General features: G+C 56.4%; 1 protein-coding gene across 5 annotated transcripts in view; it reads left to right on the forward strand.

Moving 5' to 3' along the window:
• Gse1 (Gse1 coiled-coil protein) overlaps positions 1-23,097 on the forward strand; it is a 92,645-nt gene that overhangs the window by 41,416 nt on the left and 28,132 nt on the right. For 2 of the 5 annotated variants that reach the window (XM_032888184.1, XM_032888187.1), the window contains exon 1: positions 6,767-7,447. The exons of the other annotated variants lie outside the window; for them this stretch is intronic. In XM_032888184.1, coding sequence (XP_032744075.1) covers positions 7,441-7,447 — 7 coding nt within the window. In that variant the 5' untranslated portion in view covers positions 6,767-7,440. Of the gene's footprint in view, positions 1-6,766; positions 7,448-23,097 lie in introns of those variants that run through there. 5 annotated transcript variants of the gene reach the window in all.

Below are 23,097 nucleotides of genomic sequence, written 5' to 3' on the forward strand. Positions count from 1 at the left end.
GGTGGCTCGGCAGGAGGAATGGAGCTTGGTGACCTTTCTAGCCTGAAGGCTGAGAGGCACTTGATGCTGCAGCGTCTCAAGTCCACCGAGCGCCTGAGTCTGGGAAAGTTCCTGGGAGCAAGGCTCAGTGGCACATGACTGTTTCCTGTGACCACACGTCCAAAATGCCCGCAGGCCAGTGTGCTTCAGGAAGGGGAGTTTCCGAGGTCTGCTGGGGTCCCCTGGAAAACACCCACCCTCCTCTAGTCTAGAGCATCCATTTTAAAGCTCGCAGAGGCCTGTGCTGCCAGCACTTCGGAGGGGAAGGGGAGAGGGTCCAGGCTTTTAGTCATTTTCAACTACATAGAAAATTCAAAGTCAGTTTTGGATACATAAGACCTTGTATCAAAGAACTAAATGTCAGGGTAGGAGGTGGGGCACTATTTAAAACACACAGTGCTGGGCTGTGGGGGTTGGAGTTAGGGGATGGGGTAGCTCCCTGTGTTGGGATATTTGCCACCAAGTCTCCTGTCTGGAGTTCAGTCAGCAGAACTCACATGGTAGAAAGAGAAAGTTGTCCACTCCTTAGTGTACATATGCACACATACGTGCACTAGATAAATTTTGTAAAAATAATAATTAAAAAAAAGGACAGTGCTCACACCTGTAATTCCAGGTCAGGCAGAGAGGTCTTGAATTCTAAGCTAGCCTGGGCTATAGAGTGATTGATTTCCAGGCCAGCCTTAGCTACAGAGTAAAGGTGCTGTCCCAAAGAGAAAAAAACAAACAAACGTGCAGTCCGGTGGCATACAGGCACGCACACAGTGTTGTGCAACTGTGCGCCTGTCCTTCTTGAACCAGAACAGGCCCGTCACCCAGGAAACTGCCCCCACAAGAGCAACCACTCCTCCCCCCAGTAGCTGCTAATGCATCTGCTGTCTGCCTCTGTGATCTGCCCCATTCTGGACACTGCTTATTTGGGACTCACGTGACAGCCTCTGGGTCTGGCTTCTGCCCTTCGCCAAGCATCCCGCCATGTTTGTCCGGCTTGTTATGTAGTCAGTGTTCAAACTTGCTTGCTGTTTTCTTTCTTCCTTAACCCTTCTCCCCTCCTCCTCTCCCTCCCTCCGTCCCTCCGTCCCTCTACTTTCATTTGTTTTTGAGACAGGGTTTTACTTTTTAGCCTTGGCTGTCTTGGAACTCTGTGGACCAGGGTGGCTTTGAACTCAGAGATCTGCCTGCCTCTGTCTCTGGAGTGCTGGGACCAAGGGCAAGCACCACAATACCTGTCTCTTTTCTTTTTCTGGAAACAGGATCTCCTCCTGCTGAGTGCAGTAGGTGTGATCCCAGCACCCTGCCTTCCAAGACAGCCATGGCTACAGAGAGAAACCGAGTCTTGAAAAAATAAATAAATAAAAAAACAACCCAAAAAAAGACAAGGTTTCTCCTCGTGCTCCATCCTGCTCCAGCCTCATGAATGCTAGGATTAGAGGCACAAACCACCATACCTGGCCTTCATTTCTTTTTGGGACCAGACAGTACTCCACGGAATGGGTATGCTACACTTTTAAAACTGATTCCCCAGCTGATGTCCAAGGCATCACGACCCTTTGACAACTGTATTGTTGAATAGAACTAGAATGGACACCTGGGCAGGGTGCTTGTATGGTTTGGGTGTCTGTTCTTTGTCCTTGGACTTATCTGCCATATAATACATACTGGGACCCCGTTATTTTTTCCCGGCTTAATATTCCACCACAGTTTGGTTACTTGGCTTTTCATGGGTGGGCTGCACTGACAAGCTATAGAGGTGTCTGGAGGTGACCAGCCAGGCCAAGAGACATTGAAGGGGACTGTCTGTGCTCTTTTCCAAGTTGTTGGTCAGATGGTTGTACCATTAGGAGGAGAGGGGATCCTTGCTGTCCCGGGCTTCATTTCCTCCTCATGCTGAACGGAAGGAAGGAATTTGGTGACTCAGCCCATAGTCCTAGTCCCTGGGCATAGCCCTTTCTAGGTTCCTGCTCTCAGGCAGGTGGAGGGTGTCTGTACATCAGCACTAGAAACCTGGGGTACCCTTGCCCTCTCCCGCAAGCAGGAACTGGGACTCTGGGCTGTGTTCAAAGGCTCGCTCTTGAGAGTTGGGAACGGTGTAGCATGCGCTAGGACGGTCCAGCCTCGGCACCACTGAGGTAAACACACAGCTTGTCTCTGAGTGATCCATGAACTGCACCTGATCCTCTAAGAAAGGTGTGAGTGTGGGTTAGTAGGTGGGAAACCACGGAGACATGAACTGTTTCTCCACGGCTAGCAGGAAGCACGGTAGAAGGAATGAGGGAGTGTCCATTGGTCACAGGCCTCAACACCAAGCTGGGACACAGGCAGTCCAGACCCAGGAGCCAGTTCTGACAGGAACAGAAGCCGAGGAGAAGGGCAGCTTGTTGACTGAAAATGGGGTTTTGTGTAGGTGAAGAAAAACGGGAGGGGGGGCTGGGGGCTCCTGCTGATGGCTGGTCACTGCTCTTGGACACAGACTCACCCACCCCTGTGCTGTGTGCCCTTGAAGCCAGGGCTTTCTCTTTCCACACAGGCCTGCCAGGTAGACAGGACTGGAAGAGATGCTGCCTGTTCGGCGCTTTCATAGAAGCTAAAATAAGACCACTCAGGGACAAGGCATCCTGGCTCTCCATGGCAAATGTTGACAGTGGGGAAAATGTGGCCAGGTTCCTCTCATATAAAAATAGGGAGTTAGGCATGGAATGAAGTAGAAGCCTGGCACCCCACCGGGATGGCACTGTGGGGCATGACAAGGGCCTCTGGGGGTATAGCTCCTGAGTGTGGGGTCGGGTGAGAGGGGTGGTGTCACCTCCATGGCTCACTCTGGACTGTGTGTGATAAGGGTGTAAGTCCCCAAAGCAGACTGGGCAAGCAGCCCTGCCTCTTCTTCTTCACCACAAAGAGGCTATAATGGAGTTGGGGTGATTGTCACTGGGGACAGCTGTAGGCTCCCTCTCCCCAGGACTTCACAAGTCAAGAACTTGAACCTGAGAATGGTCAGGCCACCAAGGGTGGTGGCTACTGGCATGCTATTGGTGCCATAGATGTAGTGCCAGCAATCCCAGTGCTTCTCCCGGGAGTCTCTGTCCTCTGGAGGGGCCGAGCACATCCCCCCTCCACCCTTTCCTCCCCTGCCTGGCCCTGGCCCAGCCATATAAAGTTTAAAGGTTTTAAATGCAAATATTTCTCTTTTATAGATGCCAGCTGTCTCCAGAGAGTGCGATTTCTCCTTGCTCAACTTCATGGTCCAATTAGCCTCTCATATCTGAGTCCTAGAGAGCCGCGGGGTGGGGGAGCTGGGCTCTGAGCCGGGGGTGGCTTGCGGTAGCCTGAGTGGAGGGGTGCTTTGTAGGGGGAGGGGCCTAGAGCCAGCAGGGATAGGAAGCTGCTCCTGGCTGTCTGGGGGGTTGGTGGGGAGGTTAGGGGCTGGGTCACAGGGTGGAGGGGCTGGCCAGGATTAGGTACAGATTTCGAGGCTCTGAGTGGAGATGCAGGGGCAGTTGGTGGCCAGGACATTCTTCTCCTGTTTAGAAACATAAAGGCAGGCAGCCTGCGCACACTGGCTCCCTTCTTCTCCCCTCAAGTGCCCTCTTCCCGCCCGCCTTCCAGCCGTGCGCCACGGCGTCCCCATTCACCGGGGCTCCGAGGCGCTCACAAAGCGAGGCAATTAGAATTGAAAATCTATGCAAAACAGCTGTTAACTGGTTGTAAAAGAGTGCAGCTGTGTGCAGGGCGCGGGTGGGAGCAGGCGCTGAAAGCGCAGGAAGTGGCGCCGAGGCCCAGGGTTAAGAGGAAAACTCCCCAAATGGGCCGAGGGGATCCGCCAGGTCTTAACCCCTTCCTGCTGTCTGGGTGACCTCAGTCCCCAGCAGCCAGCCGTCAGACCGCATCTTAGATGGAAGGTTAGTTAGTCAGGTTCATGCTACAGTCTAAGGCCAGATGACTAAGTAGTCACCTCTGGTGAGGGGGCAAGCTGGTCAGAACAGAAAACACATCTTCTTCTTCTTTTTTTTTTTTTTTTTTGGGGCTGGGGACCGAACCCCGGGCCTTGCGATTGCTAGGCAAGCGCTCTACCACTGAGCTAAATCCCCAACCCACACATCTTTTTAAGTCTCCCTGCTGACCCTCAGGAGGAAGCAAGGCTCCACTTGACATCCAGGGTTCACTTCAGATAGGGTTCAGGTGGGGACACAACCTTGGTGAGGAGGCTCTAAGCTGTCGGTCTGCCCTCTCACCTCCCTAACTCTGGCTGCCTCACATGCCCTGCCTGTGAGCCTCTGGTATCTGCCCTGTGGCCTTTCAGAGCCGTGGCTGTGCAATTTTCAGTTTTGTTTCTGGGGAGGCCCTTGTGAAACAGCCCCAGGGGCTTGATGTTTCTCCAGTGGATGCCGCCATACCTGTCCTGGTTCCAGCAGACCCTCTAGGTCTGGAAACCCGTCCTGTCCCTGGTTTGAAGTTCATCTGTCCTGGAGAAGGTTTCTGAGGTCCCAGATTCTCAAAAAGGGTGGGATTTACAGAGACCCAGCTGTTAAGGGCTGGGGGAATCCGCCCTATTCTAGGTGGCCCAGCGTGGGCAGAACCCTATCGAGGAGAGCTGGGTGCTTCTGTGTCCTCAGCAGGCAAGCATCTTGAGCTGAGAGGTTCCTCCCACCTTCCAGAACTGCCCCTAGCTCTTTAGGTCTCAAATCCTCTCTCAGCAAACTTCCCCAAACAAACGGGAACTGAGGGAAAGGACCCAGAGAGCAAAAGCTGTATATCTCAGGTTGCTGGTGGGGTGGGAGCGGGCAGCTGCTTGAGGAGGGGGGTGGGCAGCCAGAGGGAGGTTAGCTTTTAACCTCGGAGTCGGAATTAGCAGTCCATCCATACAGGGTACAGCTCGTTAACAAGGGGCCAGCCACATGGTGCTAGAGAGCTATTCCCACCCTTCAACTCAGAGGCCCTGCTCGGGATTACTGATTTCCTGGGGCAGGGAGTAGGGACAGTGAGGACCATCCATCTCCAGTGGCTGACAGTATTTCCTGGCCTGGGTGCACATAGCTGGCTCACTGCTGTCCCCCTGTGGCAACCAGGGGTGTCTGTCACCCTTTTGCTACCTTGGACAGTCTGGGTTTGAGAAGCTGGGGAGGATACCTGGCTCACCTGCAAGCTTGTAACCTTGAATAATTCTGGGCAAGTTCCTCATTTGAAACCCCGGTTGGGGGTACGGCTTTCAGGGGAGCTACACTGTATAGGAGGGGGAGCAGCCACCTCTTAAAAAAAAAAAAAAGCAAAACAGTTGGTAGTAACTCCTAGTGGTCACTCACAATTCTATAGGATGGCCAGGCTGGTTCTCAGCAAGCAGGTGACCGAACTTGGCCTCCTAGACACCCCTAGGGAGAAAGGTGCGACAAGATTTGGAGGAAGAGCCCGGTGTTGTTACCTGGGGAACCTAGCCCGCAGGCAGCGCAGCCAGGTGCGAGCTGCTCATTTACATGTTGTCCCCTCCCCTCCCCCAGCCAGTAATCCAGGTGGGAAAGGGGTTGGACTAGCCCGGGAGGTTTTTCATTTTGTTTTTACGGCTCTAGGCCAGTTGTTTCTCTCTCCTGACACCTCCCTGTCCCCCCTCCCCCTCCTGCGTACGATTCCCAGCGGGTGAAGGCGCCTCCCCCCGCCCCCACTCCCGGGGAGCCCGGTGCATCCCGGAGGTCGCGAGCGTCGTAAACTTGCAGAGGCCACGCTGCCGGGGGCGACGCGAACTAACGCGTGGACCAAAGGCCGCGCGGAGCGTGTGTAGGGCCAGGGACCCGGTGGCCGCAGGTAGGAGCAGCAACTCAGCCTGCCCTTGCCCGCCCGTTTCCCTTGTCGTTTGTGGTCGGCCAGGGGCTTGTGCAAGACTGGCCCGGCGTGCGCCCCCGCCCCGTGGCATCGGCGGCTTCTGCTGGCGCGGGCCCCGAGCGCTGCCCGCCGCCGGCGTCATCGAGAACAGATGGACGGGGGGTGCTGGCGCCCGCGCTCGCTCCCTGCGCTGTCCCGGCTGGCGCGGGAGGGAGGAAGGCGGGGGAGGCAGCGCGCGCCTGCCGAGCACTGCGCGGGCATGTCCCGGGGCAGGTTTGGGGCTGGCACCGCCGTGGAAAGTTGAAACCCGCAGCGGCGCTGAGGTGCTCCCCCCGGGGAGGTGCAGTGGCCTCCAGGCTTGAAAGTATGAAAGCGGAGGATCATTAGAGAGCAGTGTAGAGAGGGCGGGCGGGGGAGACCCCGGGACCTCGCGACGACCTTGCCATCTCTCTGGCTGCTCCTTGCGCGCTTGGTCCGGGCGAGGGACCCAGCCGGGCTTGTCCTATAACCCTGCGCCTCCCGGGTGGTGGGAAGGGGGCGTCCTGGGGACCGGTCGCGTTGGGGGCGGGGACGCTGGGGCCCAGTCCCTCTCCGCGCCGCCTGTGGGTGCCGAGGAATTTCAGGACGCTCCCTGAGTCATCCCCGTGAAGTGCCTGGGTGAGGTAGGGTGGGTGGGGGCATCAAGAATGGGAAGGCGGTGCGCTGGGGCCGGTGGCGCGGTGGGTTGTGCCAGTTTCTGGAGGCGGCGGCAGCGGCCTCGCCTCTGACCGCAACCCCAGCTACTTAATGATGCCCCTGGCGCAGCGGCGCCTCCGTGGACTTAAGCTTCTCGAACATGGGCTCTTTCAAGAACTCGACCCCCCCCCCCGTGTGGCCTTCCCAAAAATTTCTTAAAGATGGAGACTTTGCAAAACTTTGGGTCAGAGGCTCGTGGCCCGAGCTCTTAACATTAAATCCTTTAAAGTTGGCGGTAATAGATCAGGCATCTTGGAGAGCGAGGGAGGCCAGCGGCCTATATTGTGTAGTCCCCTCCACTCAGCACAAGGAAAGGCCTCCTGAGCGCTGGGTTTATCCCTCCCCTCTCTTAGTGGGTGGCCAGGTGCCAGGCACTGTTCCAGGCGCTTGGGGAGGCGGCTTTGAGGCTCGGATATGGCAGGCGTGTTGTAAGCCACTCCTCTCTACTCTTGGAGATGAGTGGCCCGCGAAGCCTCGAAGAGGTCCCCCTCGACTGTCCAGCCGGGGTCGCCAGGAGCGCGGGGGCGGCACCTACCCGGCGGGCTGTGACCGCGCTGGGTGCTCCGGGCGGTCCGTCGGTGCGCGCGCGTGCGCTTGCGGCTGAAACCCGACACCTCCCGCCGGCTGAGGTCAGGGCGCCGGGAGCGAGCCGGGGCCGGGGAGTGGGCGGCGTTGCGCTTGGGTGTGTCCTCAGCGGCGACAGCAGCAGGTGTTTCTTGGCCCAGGCCCCGGAAGCTCCACCTCCCCGAGCGGCCGAGCCGCCGCCGCACAGCCCCGGGTGAGATAAGCAGTTCAGACAAACCCGGGCGACAGTGGCTCCGGCATGTGTCAGGCGCGGCGGAGCAGCGGGGCCCTGGCATGAAAGGTGAGCGCGCGGGTAGGGGGGTGACGGGGGTTCCCTCGCTCTTCCCCTCCCCAAGTTTGTGGGCTCGGGAGGGGCGCCAACGGCCGGTGCCAGGTCCCGCGGGTGCGAGGTACGAGAAGCGCGGGGCGCGCGGCCGACCTGAAGCCACACTCGCGGCTGCGCGCGCGCGCTGGGCGCAGCGAGCTCCGCGACCGCGGAAGTGCGCGGGGAAGTGTGCGGGGGCGGCTCCGGGACTCGGGGTTGAAGCAAAACTTTGGATGGGGCGGGGGTGCCCAGGCAGGTGGTTGGATCGGTGTGGGGGACGCCTTGCCTGGGATGGCAGTTCAGGGGGCCTCCGCGACCCCGCCCGGCCCTTCCCGCTCCGCCTGGATGCGCCTCCCCGCCCCCCGCGGCCGCGCTGACGGCGAGTGGCCCGCCCGAGTGGAGCCGATTCAATTATATTGCAGCACCAGAGACACCTCGTCGCCCGCCGCCTCTCCGGCAGGCTAATTAAATTCCCTTCTTGGAGGCGGAGCGGGAGCTGGGCTGCCCTCCCCGCTGCCCGCCTCTCTGAGCGCTGGGAGGTGGAGGGGGCCGCTTAGGACTGCGAGAAGCAGGCTTGGGGCCGCAGATCTGGGCATCGGAGCCCGGAGCGAGCGAGGGGCGCCCCCGCGCACCTGCCACTCGTGGTGGGGCTGCCAGCTCGAGTTGGGTCGGTTTGGTGCTTGCAAACCAGCCTTTGTCTCCATGCGTTTAAAGCACACTAAACCCTTGCTAGACCCCTGCAGTGTCTTATCTGTCGCGGTTGGGGCCCACACAGGTTGGGGTTTGAAAACAAAAAGCGGGACCACCAAATGGAGGGGGGGCAAAATACAAGATCCTTTTGTAAAGGGGGCCGGAACAAAAGGCGCAGCCTCACTCTAGGAGGGAGCATCGGGCCTAAGCCGATTTCCAGCAAAGGGGACAAAGGCAGGAGGTCTTGGCTGGGCGCTTGGCAGTGTCTCAGTCCCTTGCCTGAGACTGGTTTACCCCCTCTTCCCTAGGAAGACAGGGCCCCCCCTGGCGAGCAGCCTTCCCTGGGCGTCCGTGTTACTTAAGCTTGGCTACTTAAGTGTTGCTCAGCCTGTGTTTACAGCCGCCCCCACCCGCAGGCGGGGAACCTGAGGCGCAGGCTGTGTCTGACTCAGCCGCTCAGTCGCCCCGCCACAGGTGAGGGGGGCCGGGGCACAGGCTCCGACTGGCAGCGTGTGTCATCTGCTGTGCTGGGTGTCACGCCCCACCGGGTGGACCGGAACAAGGTTGCTGGCAGGCTCACCCGATGGGGTTCTGCTGTGCAGAAGCAGCTTGCTCAACACTTCTCACAGGCACCGGGTCACGCCTGACCACCTCCTGGGGGGTGCCTTGATGGCTTGGTACAAGGTTGGCTTTTGTCGCCTGGTCTGGCAGCAGGAGCGGAGGAGGCTGGGGGAGGGGGGAGGCGCTGGTGAGCAGCCAGCCAGAGACCCGGGGTCAGCCCCGCCTTCGGAAAGGAGGTGGGAGGCCTGTCCTGGCTTTGGGCTCTGTTCTGCCTGCCTTAGGGCAGGTTCTGAACCAGGAAGGCTAGGAGGCCAGATCAGGCCCTGACCTGTTGGGGGCAGTTATTAGGATCCTGACCGGTTAGGGTTGAAAGGGGGTGTATATATATAGTTCCTTTAAACTTAACCTTTTAAAATTACTAGGAGCCAAGCCTTGTCAGGCCCCCTAACCTTGGGGATGACCTGGGGCAATTCTGTTTTTAATGGGGTCGGGATGTCAGGAAGGTTCCGAAAAAGCTTGACCCTTTGGAAGCCTCTGTTGCTCTTGGCAGAGCTGTGCCTCTGGCAGGCAGGCAGGCGGGCCTCTGGCTGTGAGTAACTTCCCTGTCTCTCTGAAGGAAGTTGGAAGCTGCAGATCTCAAAGGGCTGTGTGGTTTGCAGAAAGGCAGCCACCTCAGGACTCTGCACCTCTAGCCAGAGGAAGGGGGAAGAAGAGGTCTGCGCCTCTTTGTGGTGGACCAGGGACCTGCACCTCCTCCAGGCCCTCCATCAGCCCCAGCCCGCTGAGTCCCCAGCTGGCCTTGACCCTTCAGGCAGGTGTGGTCTATTTCCCTGCCGTGGAGGAGGTCTAGCCTTGGCTCCCTGCTGGTCCCCCCTCCCCTTCCTAGAGACTCACTGTGTAATAATAGCCAGTTGCCACTTTTCCCCCTTGCCCCCAGGAACCCGCAGGGGCTTGTGGAGTGAGCCAGCAAGGCCGGTTTTTCCTGGCCCCATCTGCAGCCTTGGAATGCCCAGCCTGGGTTACTCCAATGCCTGGTGGGGTTGGATGGGAGCCTTCTGGTGGGGGGAGCACGTTAATTACCCGTGTTGTGGCAACAGCCACAAACCCTCTATGAGGCCTAGCCCACGTCTTTCCCTCTCCCTCCCTCTCCTGGGATCTCGGGGCGAGAGAGCATGTTTAACCTGCAGAGAACCGCGTCTGAGGTGACATTTCAGCCTGGTGGCTGTGCGGCAGACCTGCCGACTCACTTTAATTTCTGCCCCCATGGAGTCTCAGATCTCCTTGGCCTGGCCAAGTGCAGCCCGCCAGTACTGTGCTGGCTTCACTTCCCACGCTGGCCTTTCTCCCCCCCCCCCCGCCCCCAGACACACAGGCCACAGCCTGGGAGGTGACGCTTCTGAGTGTTCCTGTCAATGAGAATTTATCGAGCGCCTCCTGAACCCGGCCTTGCGTTCGCTCGCTGCTGGGAGGTGTACAGACAGATGAAACGGGAGAGCGTCCAACGGCAGCTCTTGGCGGCTGCCAACGTGCGCTCCAGAGGCCTTTTAATCTGGCTTCTGCAGCTTCATCTCCCCACAATCTCCTCGCACTCCCTCATGCCCCCCACCCCCTCCACCCCAGCCAGATAAAGCTACTTAAACAGCCCTGTCTGGCAAAGTCCCTGTCCTTGTGCAGGTTGCCCCTGGGTCTGGACTGCTCCAGGTGACAGCCGCCCCTCCCTCCTCCGTGCCTGTCTCCCTGTGCCCGCCTTTTAGAGGATGGAGGAATGACAGCTAGCCTCGGGGAGACTAGGACTGAGGCCAGGCCTGAAGGAGTGGTTGTAGGTAACAGGGAAATCTAGAGGACACCAGAGTCTGTTCTCAGTCACCACGGAACTGTGGAAAGGGTTTGGATGTTAGGGATTCTGGGGAGGGGGACACCAGTAACTGGGGAATGGGTGTGTATGTGGAAAGGGGGGGGTCTGGTTTGGGAGGATCCTTATTGATTACAACCTAGGGGAAAAAAACGCATATATCCAAGCCAGGCCTCCATTCAGATGAATCTTCATCTCTGGGGTGGGACCTAGTATCTGTATTTGTTTGTTTACTCTTTTTAAGATTTATTTATTTACTTAATGTATATAAGCACACTGTAGCTGTCTTCAGACACACCCAACCCCATTACAGATGGTTGTGAGCCACCATGTGGTTGCTGGGAATTGAACTCAGCACCTCTGGAAGAGCAGTCAGTGCTCTTAACCACTGAGCCATCTTTCCAGTCCCCTTGTTTACTGTTTTGTTTGTTTGTTTGTTTGTTTTTTTCTTTATTTTTTTCGGAGCTGGGGACCGAACCCAGGGCCTTGCGCTTGCTAGGCAAGTGCTCTACCGCTGAGCTAAATCCCCAACCCCTTGTTTACTGTTTTTAAAGGTTTATTTTGCCGGGTATGGTAACACACGCCTTTAATCCCAGCAGTCAGGAGGCAGAAGCAGGTGGATCTCTTGTTCCAGGACAGCTGGGGCTACCCTGTTTCTAAAAAGAAAAAAAAGTTTATTTGTATGCATATGTGTGAACGCCTTCATGAATGTCCGTGTACCACTCATGTTCAGTGCCCACAGAGGTGGGAAGAGGGCGTTGGAGTCCCCTGAACCTGGAAATCTAGGTGGTTGAGAACCAACCACCATGTGAGTTCTGTCAACCAAGCCATTTACTCTGGGAGTTGCAAGCGCTCATGACTGAAGAGCTGTCTCCAGCCCGTTTTTATTTTGTTTTATTTATTTATTTGAGACATTCTTGCTGTATTGTCCCAGTCAAGCCCGAAAAACTCCGTAGACCAGGCTGGTCTCAAACTCACGGTCTACACCTCCGCCTCTTGCCGCCAGGCACCATTGTAAAGGCGTGCTTCACACCTGGACTGACAGACTTAGTTCTTGTGAGGTTTTCACTGTGTAGCCCAGGCTGATGTCAGTCTGTGTCGTTTTGTGATAAGGCCTCAGAGCGTCTGAGGATGACCTTGATCTTCTGGTTCTCCTGCCTAGACTCCCGAGTGCTGGGCTTACAGAGTGAGTCATCACCACCTTTTCTGCAGCTGAGGATTGAACCCAATGCCTGTGCTTGCTACGCAGGAACTCTTACCAGCTAGTCTGGGATTCTTTTTCGCTTTGTTTTGGTTGTCTGGAACTCTCTGTAGACCAGGCTGGCCTCCCAACTCACAGAGATCTACCTGTCTCCCACGTGCTGGGATTTAAGGTGTGCATCAACACAGCCCAGCTGGCCTTGAACTCTTGATCAGTCCCCATGCTTGCCTTTGGGCCTCTGCAATGTCTTACACCCTTGGTCCTCGTGCTGGAACATCCTCCCCCTAGAGATGACGACAGGGGTTTTGCTGGCCTAAGCATGCCCAGAACCTATCTTTATTACTCTGTGGCTAGTTCCTTAAGTTACACTTAGTGGGAGCTTTACAGGTGCTAGGTCAGGGGGCGGGGGGAGTCATGCAAGCGACTGATGGATCCCTGGCTATGAGATGTCCATGGGGGGAGCTCAGACAGTGGGCTGAGGCCAGCATTTGAGAGAAGAGCTAACATGGGGGGGTGGGGGTGGGGGGTGTCAACTGGCTGATCTGTATTCTCTCAGCCTGTGTGTATGTAGCCTGGTTTTGTGGGCCTCAGTGGCAGCCTCCAGCCTAGGGCAGGTGGCGTGGCTGTTAAGGGCATGTTACTGGGTGTTTAAGGGGATACCTGGTACCCACAAGCTCCATAAAGGGTAATGGTGTCCCTGAAATTTCAACAGAGATCCAGGTAGTCTGCCCTCACGGTGAACAGCAGGGGGGAACCCTTTTTCTAGGTATAAATTAGCCCCTATACCATTCTGCTGGGTGGATGGTCACCCGTCTGCCAGATCGCCAAAACCAGCTCATGCATGCCTCACACCCCCCCCCACACCTCCTGCTCCCTTCCTTGGGAACCGTAGGCTAGACTCAGGGGTCTGGGTTTGGGAAGCACTCCAGCACACACAGCCCCCTCATTTCTGCCCTTCTGCGCTCACATGGTGGGCCCGCGGCTGCAAGCAGCAATAAAAGGAATCGATCTGTACGCTTTTGGTCAGAGCCGTATCGATGTTGGACAGGTTAAGCCGTCCCAAAGGAAGATCCCTGTGTCGGCCTGAGGACAGCGGGCTCACCAGGGACAGGGGGAGGGGCAGGCTGCAGGTGCAGCTCTCGGGACTTCTTTCGGCTAAACCTGGGCTTGTCCCTTTCCTTGGGGAGGTGGGGATTGGGGGGCGGGGGTTGGAGGCCAAGCCCTGGTAGTATCCTGCTGCACATAACTTGGGGCAGGTGTCTTCCTAGGATCTCCCACGGCGAGCGGGCACCCCGGATCCAGGCAATTTCTGGCCGGATGGGGATAACCCGGGTCTGCATGCAGAACGGCTCGGGTGTCTTCAACCAGGCTTCCTGCTTGTGGTCACACATTGGACCCATGGGGGCAGCATTGCCAGGCTTGGAGAAAAGCCAGGCTCCAGGTTCTCCTCTGTCCCGACTTCAGATCTCTCCCTAAGGGACAGGCTGCTGGTGTGGAACGAAGGGCCTGTGTAAACAGAGTCGATCTTTCCCAGTCGCTGTTGGTGTGTGCCTGTCTTTTAGGTTTTTTGTTTTGTTTCGTTTTGTTTTTTGTTTTGTTTGGTTTTCGCACTCGGCGCGGTGCGGTGTTTTCCCCGTTCATGTACGGGCAGGAGGGCCCCAGTAGTAGCAGGTGCGTCTCCAGGTGCGGAAACCTCAGGTCAAACAGTTAGGCCAACCCCCTTGCCCCTGTCTTCTGCCACCTGTTTGGTGGCAAAGCCTGGCTTCCTCACGCCACGGCTGAGAAAATGGTTCAAGCATCCGCCTTCCAGTCCCCACGGGTTGGGGAGGCGTATGGTGGTGCAGTTGTTTCCCTGTCCAGGTGACCCTGCCTCAGTTTCTGTTTTCCTGAGTGTGTTGGGTGAGCAGAGCTCTCCATGCAGGTTGGTAACCAACTGTGCCCTAGTCCCGGGGCCTCAGACAGACCTTGTCATTTTAGGCACAGGGTGTGGCCCTTAACTAAAGAATAGCTAAGGTTTCACTAGCTGCTTGTCAGCCACCGAGTTCAAGGTGCCGTGCAGGAGTCCCTGACTTCTGAGGTCTCAACTTACTCTTTGAACTTTATAACTGAGAGCAGTGCACGCTGGGTAGAAATCGCACTTCAGTTTTTTGGGGTGAGTGAGTGTGTGTGTGTTGCTGGCCCTTTCGGTTTTTTAATTTTTAAAAAAGATCGTTTATTTTCATTTTAAACTTACAAGTATTTTGCCACCGCGTATATACATATGTGCACCATATGAGCCCGTGGTGGCCTCAGAGGTGGGAAGAAAGTGTTGGGTTCCCTAGACTAGAGTTAGATGGTTGTGAGCCACCAAGTAGGTGCCAGGAACCCGATCCAGGTCCTCTGCAAGAACAATAACTTAACGGCTCCCTAGCCTCCGCCTCCGCCCTTTTATTTTTGGTTTTGAGAAAGCCCTCAATCTTTGTTTTGTTCTGTAGCCCAGGCTGGACAACTGTAGCCAACCGAGTGTAGCGATGATGACCTTGAACTTTGACCTGTGTATAGATCAGCTTAACTGCCCTCTGTCCTGATGCCAGGCTGTAGCTTCTGTCCACCGTGCTGGTGACAAAGGGAACTTCGTTGAGGGGACAGTGTTGGGTTGGTTGAGGGTGTAAATGCTTTTGTGGTTGTCGAGACAGGGTTTCTCTGTAGCCCTGGCTGTCCTGGAACTTGACTAGGCTGGCCTTGAACCCACAAGAGACCCAACTGCCTCTGTCTCTGCTGCTGATATTAAAGGCGTCTGCCACCATGCTCAGCTGTTTTCAGCCAGAACCCATGAAATGGGCTGGAGAATCCTGGGAAATAAACTGGGGCATTCTGGGAAATGGGCGGGGGGGGGTTCTGGTTGACTGGAAGTTTGATGGTGTCCACGCCTTATGCGTCAAGCCTTCTACCAGCTTGGCTGTTCTCAAGTGGGACTTCCTGGTTGGCCAGGCGGGAGAAGGGGATGTGGAGGTAAGCCCTTTAAGTCTTTAAGGCAAGTTAAGCAACCCTGAGCTGAAACCCCTAATCACCGGTTGTAAACACCGACGTCGATTCAGAGTAGAAAAGTCTATACCGCGAAACTGTTTCGTACCCCAGATTATTAAAATTCCCATGCAGGGCTGGGGATGTGGCTGAGCAGTTGTTACTGGTCTGTCGTGTGGGAGGCCCCGGGGTCACTTCAGGCTTGGGACTGGAGAAATGTGCTTCAAGTGCGTACTGCTCTCAGAGGGGGCGAAAGTTAAGTTCCCAAAACCCATGGTGGGATGACCCTTGTCACCCGGGGGTGGGGTAGGGATCCAATGCCCTCCATATTCTGGCTGCCCCAGGCACCTGTGCATGTACACACATACAAATAAAAAGTAAATAAGTTGGGGTTGGGGATTTGGCTCAGTGGTAGAGCACTTGCCTAGCAAGCGCAAGGCCCTGGGTTCGGTCCCCAGCTCCGGAAAAAAACAAAACAAAACAAAAAGAAAGTAAATAAGTTCACGTTAGGCCGTGCGTCTGTGTGTGTAGAAAGCAGCTTTGGGGCTTGGATGTAGACACGTCCTTCTCCCCACAAGGTAGCTTACTGTAAACATGCAGATATTCCAACACCGAAACTCCATGCATTTCAGGTCAGGACTACGCAGCCCACAGTGACATGGAGAGGCACAGTGGGACAGAGGGGCCCCCTGCTCCTTTGCTGGTTCTCACCTGCCCCTGGGCAGAGATGTTGATGAGGGCAACTTAGTCCTGTGCTTAGCCAACCTTGGCTGTGAGGGTTGTCTGCTCACGTGGGAGTCTCTGGTAGGTTGTTTCCCAGGGAGCTTCATTGGACCTGCTGCAGGGTAGGGTCAAGTCTGGGTTGCACTCCCAGCCCATTTTTGCCAGAGGTTCCCAGTTAGAACTCTGCAGGATGTGGGGTATGCTTAAGTAGCCAGGATGACTTGGGTATAGGTGGCTGGTCACTCAGAGGAGCAGAATGCATACACCCTGGAGACGGTGACCACACGCCCTGGTTTGTAGCTGTTTGCGGAGGAAGTTTTTCTCTGATGAAGGAGGCCCTCTTGGCCTAAGGGAACTTGGGTTTTTTGTTTTGTTTTGTTTTGTTTTCCCGTTGATTATTTAATGGTGTCTGGGCATGGCCTGTTGGGTTTTGAAGATGGTAGATTAGTCTGTCAATCCCTGAGTGACTTTGTTACATGGTACTGGGGCGGGCCGTGAGTTAGGAGTTCGCTACTCAAGGAACTCTGAGGCGGGGGTGGGGGGTCTGTAATCTTGGGTTAATGCAGTTTACATACAAGCCCCAAGGACTCGGCTGCCATTTAAACAGCTGGGAGAGTGGCCCTTTGTGTCTAGGCGAGCCAGCTGCCCCTGCGATACATCCTCGTCCCAAAGGCGGTCTTTTAAACTCTACGTTGCGTTCCTTTGTTCGTGTGGACATCGCCGTGTGCATGTGAAGGACAGAGGCCAGCCCGTGGGAAGTTGAGCCTCCTTCCTCCTTCAAACTGGAACTGTTGAGCTTTGGTGGTCAGGACCTTTCCTGCCGGCCCCGGGAACGAGCCACTTAACTGCTTCTAATCCTGAATCTGGTTTGAGCGATGGGTGGATTTGCTGTCATCTGAGAGGGACCCAGTGTTTCTAGCTCCTGTGGACTCCCGACTGCCCTGGGCTGCTTGTGTGGCTAGAGCCGGGGAGTGTGGCTGCCTGAGGCCTAGAGACTGACACTGGGACCCCCCTGACTTGGGGATTTTTGGGTTTTGTGACTCAGTGGCTTGAAAGAAACTGAATCTTCATTTTGACCCAAATTCCATACTAAGGTTGTCCCCCCTGGTTAAACAACTTAAAGATGACTTTAGGTCGGGGAGAGACACTCAGACCCCCCTATGTCCTTCATAGCCAGAGGAAGCAGAGCATGTTGTCTCTTCTCCCCACTGAGAACCTGAGGGTGACCCTCAGAAGTGCCCAAGCCTGTGTTGGAGCTGTCAGCTGGCTGGGACCAAGGGGCTTCTCTGCAAACCATAGCTTCTTTTTTTTTTTTTTTTTTCGGAGCTGGGGACCGAACCCAGGGCCTTGCGCTTGCTAGGCAAGTGCTCTACCACTGAGCTAAATCCCCAACCCCACCATGGCTTCTTTTAGGGTATGCACCTACCTCCTTGCTAGAGGGGAACCGCCTGGCCTTGCTGTCCCCATCCCTCTTTCAAGAATCCACCTGTGACCATGGTGTCACCCATGGCACCTGCTGAGAATGCCAATAGGTGGCTGCTGTGTGCCCTGGTCTCCAGCTCTGGGGTCTGGGGAAAGGTTTTGTGGTAAAACTTCTGTCCCTACTTCTCCACTTAGCCTCCAGCCAAAACAGGAAATGGGAGTGGAGGGCCTGTCTTGGAGCCTGGGAATCTCTGGGGAACTGGGTGTCACATGGCTGCAGTCTCCCGCCAGGTGTCGACCACTCAAGGTCTGGCCTTGTGACCTGCTGGCCCCTGGCCTGCGTCCCATGGAGACTTGGAGGCTCGTAGCCTTAGTCCTGGACAGTTTGAGTGTTTGTTTTTGGGGACTCGGGGAAGGAAGCCAACAGCATGTGCTAAAAGGGCTCTTTGTGGCCCGTGAAGCCTGAAGGTGCCACGGGCCACTTGGGGCTCACTGAGGTGTACAGACACTGCTGCTGGCTGGCTGGCTGGTATTGCCTCCCTAGCAGCACATACTTTTGTCTTCCTCATCCTTCTGTCACCAAGCATGGTGTGTGGTGGGCTCCCCGGGGTGGCTGCCTGATCTGTCAGAGCCAAGTGCTGTGGAAGGGTCTCTGACCCTTCTTTGGGCCATTCCCACCTCCCCACCCCCACCCCCGCCTAATGGGTGCTGACTCAGCGTTTGTTACAGGACAGACTCAGGCCTAGATGAGATGTGGCTCTCTCCAGCCTCAGTTGCCCTCTGGGTAAAACACTGGGACTGGACTGGGTAATAGCAGAGTCTCTGTGTCCGGGAGGCAGGCTGAGCCAGACAGAGCAGTCTTGATGAGGAGAGGACACCGTGAGGTCCCTAGTCCCTGTCCCCAGTGTTAGCAAGCAGCCACGCTGAGCCACGTGAGTGACCGTCTGTCTCACCTGCCTGTCGCCGTGGTTGGTGTGTGGGGTCTGCCGATGTGAAGCGTACCTGTGGGTAGCATTATGGTTCTAGAAGCCATGTGCACACGCCTGGCTCCAAGCCAGTATCACCTTCCGCTGCTGTCAAGTCACCGCCGTCGGGGATGGTGCTGGGCTCTGAACTGTTAACTCTCAGCGGTGACCACTGGTTTCCCAACCTCTGGGGCCCCTCTTCTCCGGTGGGTTTTGTCTGCCGAGCTGGTGTGGGTAGCTGTGCAGCCCTCCTTCGTCTGCCCACGCCAGGCTTCTCACGCACGGCAGCCACTTAGAATAATCGCGTCAAATGTCGCTGCCATCTGTCGCCAGACTTCATCCCTGCTGCCGCCAGGGAACCTCTGAGACTCCTGCTCTGTTGCTTTGTACCTAGTCAGGTGATTCCTCAGAGCCCCGTGTCAGCTGGCTGCATACTGACTTGTGCAGTAGGGAAGCTGCAACGGCCACAGAGCCTCGTGGCTCTTCCTTCCCACTCCCTCCCCGCCATGCTGGGCCCTGCAACCAGGGCCTTGAGCACTCTACTGTTGAGCGAGCTCATCCTCATCCTTCTTTTTACTACTTGTTTTTAAGATGGGTTTTTCACTAAGTCTAAGTTGTTGTCAAACCGGCGGTCCCCCTGCCTCAGCACCCTGAGTTCGAGTGCCATCCCTCAGTATTACCCCTTTCTTTGCACCTTTTCAATCCACCCTGTGTGGGCCTCCTATCAAGCCATACTTGGTGTTTTTCTGAACACCAAGACAGCAGGGCCTTTGATAGCGTCAGGGTGGACAGGGAAAGGCTTGGGGGGTACGGAAGGGTCCCCATCTTCTACCCTACCATGACTTCGGGGAATCCCAGAGGCTGCTTACACTCCATGCATGCTGTGGGCAGCCCCTCCTGTCCTTATCTGAGGTGTTGAGGTGGGTAACCTCTCCTGACTCCCTCCTTCATTATTCTGCCTGGCTGCCTTGTTTCCCCCTGACCCACAGATCAGAGCCCCTGTCATACCCAGGCCACCCCCAGTCGCCTGCTGCTTTCTCTGCTTTCATGGTCTTGGGTCAGGAGTCACCATCTGCTCTGCTCTCCCGCTCTGATGCCTTGTGGAGGGGGGTGTTCCTTTGGGAACTGACCTTGGGAAGCAGTGGCAGCGGGGCAGTATTTAGCAGCCTGGGGGGGTGGATACGCTCACCATTGAACATCAGCAGACCTCCCTGCCCCCACTCTGGAGAAGCTGCCTCACATGGGTCCGCTCAGAACAAGCTGGCGGCACACATAATAATGAATTTATTATGAAGCCGTCCAGACTCTGGGGATCACGTGGCACCCCACACTACTGCAGCCGCTAGGTCCCTGCAGTAGGGTGACCCCAGCCTTGTTAGAGCTACAGAAGCATCTGGGCCACGGGGATCACAGGGCGTGGGGTGGGGTGGGGGGACGGACGTGGAGGCTGAGCTGACCCAGCCTCTTGCCTGTTCACAAACATTTCAGTGCTCGGTAATGAAAAACCGACGAAGGGGCAGATGGAGCATCCAGGTCCACACTGCCTGAGAGTTTTGCTCCGCTGGGCACAGCTTCCCTGGGTGTAATTACCCCAGGGTGAGGGGCTGCTGGGGAGGAGGGGGGCAGATTGGTGCTTGAACCAGGCCTTCAGAAAATTCATCTCAGCTATTAGCTGGTAATTACAGAGCAGAAGGAGCAAGCCTGAGGTCTGGTGCCGGGAGGAGCTGGGATGAAAGGGACCGTAATTACGGCCTCACCGGGAGGGAGGCTGGGCTGATTAATAACTCCTGACGTACAGCAGGAGGGAAGTGGCATTGGAGACCCCCCCTGTCTACCAACCCCCACCCCCATGATCCCTGCTGGGGTCCACTGTACAGGACCAGAGCGAGGTGAGTTGAACAGTATCACCTGCCTAGTGCTCTGGGATCGCCTTCCTTGGCACCACTGATGCTCCTGGCCATGTTGGAAACCTAAGGGAGAAATCGGGCAGGCAAGGCGTGGTGCACCAAGGCAGCCTGGCTGTTCCTTGGCTATTTTGTGGAGATAGTGGCTTCTGGCAGAAGCCCAAGCTCTCAGCACTGGGTTCTGGATGGCTGGGTCTAGAGAGAGGGAAGCCGGGGCTGAGTTGAGAGTGAAATGTTTGGATGAGGCAGCAGGGAGGAGCCTGTGTGGAGTGCCCAGGAGGCCACTTAGGTTTCCGCTGATGTTCCCACTGAGCTGCTCGCCCGGAGAGCATGGAGCGCAGGCAGCCCCAGGCCTCATCCATCACAGGCCCTCGCACCACAGAGCTTACTCCTGGCTGTTAGGATAATGAATTCACATGAGCCAGCCCGGGTCGACGGCTGGGAGCGGAGAAGTTCATAAATACCCCCTAATGAGGGCAGGGAGAGCAGGCATCCCGGGCCCACCTCTCTCTTTTCTGCTGCCCCTGCCTGCCGCACCTGAGCCTCTGTGGACGCTGTCTGTTGAGGTGGCTTCTTAGGGGCACAGAAGAGACACCATCCCTAGTGGGTCTAGGCCAGTGGGTGAAGGGGACTCTTCGGCTCCCCCCAAAATTTGGCAGCATATACGGTACCCGAGGCTGTTCCCCACCCCTCCCCCGTCAGCCCCATGTGCGCATGTGAGGAATGGTGCTAATTTTAGACTCCCCCTAATGAAGCCTCTCATTTGGAATTCTATTTTAAGTGAGCTGACATCAGAGCAGCTCCCCGGGCTGGGAACATACTGATACCTCCAGGACCTAGGCTTGGGGGACTCCCTCACCCCCAAAGGTGGGAGGAAGGGGCAGTCGTGCCCTGGGCATGAGACTGCTGGAGGCCCCAGGAGCGGTGTCCACATCACCCACAGGAGCATGATGGGGACCTTGATGGCGTATAGTATGGGGAAATCCTGCCCACCAGAAATCCTGTTCTCTGCCATCCTGCCAAACCTGGTGGGTCCAGCATATCTTTTCAGACCCATGGGCATTTTGAAGGCCTGCTCAGTGGCCCAGTCTCCTCCTCAGATTTAGGGAATGGGCCTCCAGTTGTGCAGTGAGCTGCGGCTCCTGGCATCACAGTCTGCCTTGCTGCCCGCCTGGTGCGGTTGGTTGGGTGAGGCCCGGAAACTTAGATCTGCCTGGGTCTGAGGCAGCTTGTTTCACATAGGACATAAGTCTTCTTCCCTGAAGTGGGCCTGGGCCTGCTCTGACCCAACCTTGGGCTGGGCCTTCCCATTCATCTGTGGAGTGAATCCAAGGACACCGTCCCTGAAAGGAACAAGGGGTAGAGGTGCATAGTGGTTCCTGGGGTGGCTTTGCAGTATTGATGGAGGCTGAGGGTCAAGTCTGCTGGAAGATTGGTGTTTCTTTCATATGATGAGCTGAGGTGAACAGCTCAGTCCAGATCCTGGCAGAGCTGGCGTAGGGAGTAGATTAGTGTCTCCTAGTGCCTGGAGTCGGTGGGTCCAGAACAGAAAAGGCTTAGCTGGGCTGGTCCAGCTCAGTGCTGCCTGGCTGCTCCAGGGACTGGAAGGCAAGAAGGGGGTACCCTCATCCCCCCCAAGCTTAAAACAATGTATTTGTTGGAAGTGAGTTGTCAGAGCCATTCACACACAGAGTTGTCTCTGTGTCATGGAGGGATGAGTGACAAGACTTGGGGACGTGTTTTAAATCACTGGAGTCGTGTAGTTGTGAGTGATGAGGCACGGCGGGGCTTGGGCTGAGGACTGATGTGAGGGGAGTAAGAATATTATTACCATTCAGCCGTGATAGCACACCTGGCCGCAGCCTCGGTACACCTGTCTGCGGCTTCATACACCTGTGTGCGGCCTCGGTACACCTGGCCTCAGTTTCACCATCTGCAATCCTTGAGATCCAAGGATGACGGAGATGCTGGCCACAAAGAGGGGTGGTGTAGACAGTGGCTTAGTTTCTTGGCTACTTCCCAAGCTCCCCGTGTGACTGTCTACATCACTGGTTCTGAACCTTCCTAACACTGTGACCCTTAACACAGTTCCTCCTGTTGTGGTGACCTCCAGTCATAAAATGATTTCGTTGCTACCGTATAGCTGTAATTTTGCAACTGTTAGGAATTGCGATGTAAATAAATACCCACTTTTCCGATGGTCTTAGAAGCAACCCCTGGGAAAAGGTCATTCAGCCTCTCAAAGATGTCAGGACCTACAGGTTGAGAACCCCACTAGTTTAGAGAGACAACCCCCCATCCCGTTGGATTTTCTGAGCTATCCCCAGGATGTCATGGCTGCCCGATCCTCTCTACAGAGAGGGTCTGGTGTGGACACAGGTCAAGGCTCAGCAGCCTGCTGCTCCCGGACATGACCCATGCACCCAGAGGACCTGGGCACAACTGGAATCCAGCCTGCTTGCTCTGGGAATCCCTTGTTCTCCCGGTAGCAGCCTTGCCGCTGTGCACAACCTCATTGTCCTTGCTGTCCTGGTGGCCTTACTTTGGGTGCACCCGTGTGGAGGAAGTGGGAGCCAGGGGAAGTTGGGAACACTCACGAGCAGTTGTTCTGTGGCACGGTCTCTGTGAAGCCGGGCCTCTTCCCACAGATGACTGGAAACAGCTTGGTACTGTATGGGCACTGGAAAACCTGAAGGAAAGAAAGTGGGAGGTGGCCCCTGGCACCCTTTTCTAAGCATCGACTTCCCTCTGAGAGAAAGGCCAGGCTACAAAGTAGTTTGGAAGGCAGATTCCATTCTCTAGTGTTTTCAGGCCCTGACACCTAGGGAAGAACTTCACTAGGGCCACCATTCGCTCCCACCTGGGGGAGATTGGAGATGAGGAAAATGATGAGATTATTGGATCCGTCCTGAGAGAGATTCAGGCACTGGGTGTGCGTTGACCCCACAGACAGACAGACCGACCTTAGTTTGCTTCTCTGTGCTATGGGGCAGTTGTTGAGCTGGCCTGCTGGTGACGTCAGCCGTTCCGTACCTGTGCCTGTCCGCTGCTGCTTGCTTTGCCTTATCAGTTGTCCAGCCCCCGGCCTCCATCTCTCTCCTCAACCCTTGGGTCTGGTGGGGCCCTGCACATGGCGCGCCGGGGTACGCTGCGGGCCTGGCTCTGGGGAGCTGGTCCAGCGTTCAGCCCTCACCGGGTGCCTTCACACCCGTGGGGCCAGCAGGACTGCGGAGGTGGGTCCACCGTCGGCCACGCTGGCTGTGCTCCGCGCTCGTGGCCCCTGGCTCTCACTGCATGCCATTGCC

This window comes from Rattus rattus, chromosome 17 (assembly GCF_011064425.1).
Source record: "Rattus rattus isolate New Zealand chromosome 17, Rrattus_CSIRO_v1, whole genome shotgun sequence".
NCBI lineage: Eukaryota > Metazoa > Chordata > Mammalia > Rodentia > Muridae > Rattus > Rattus rattus.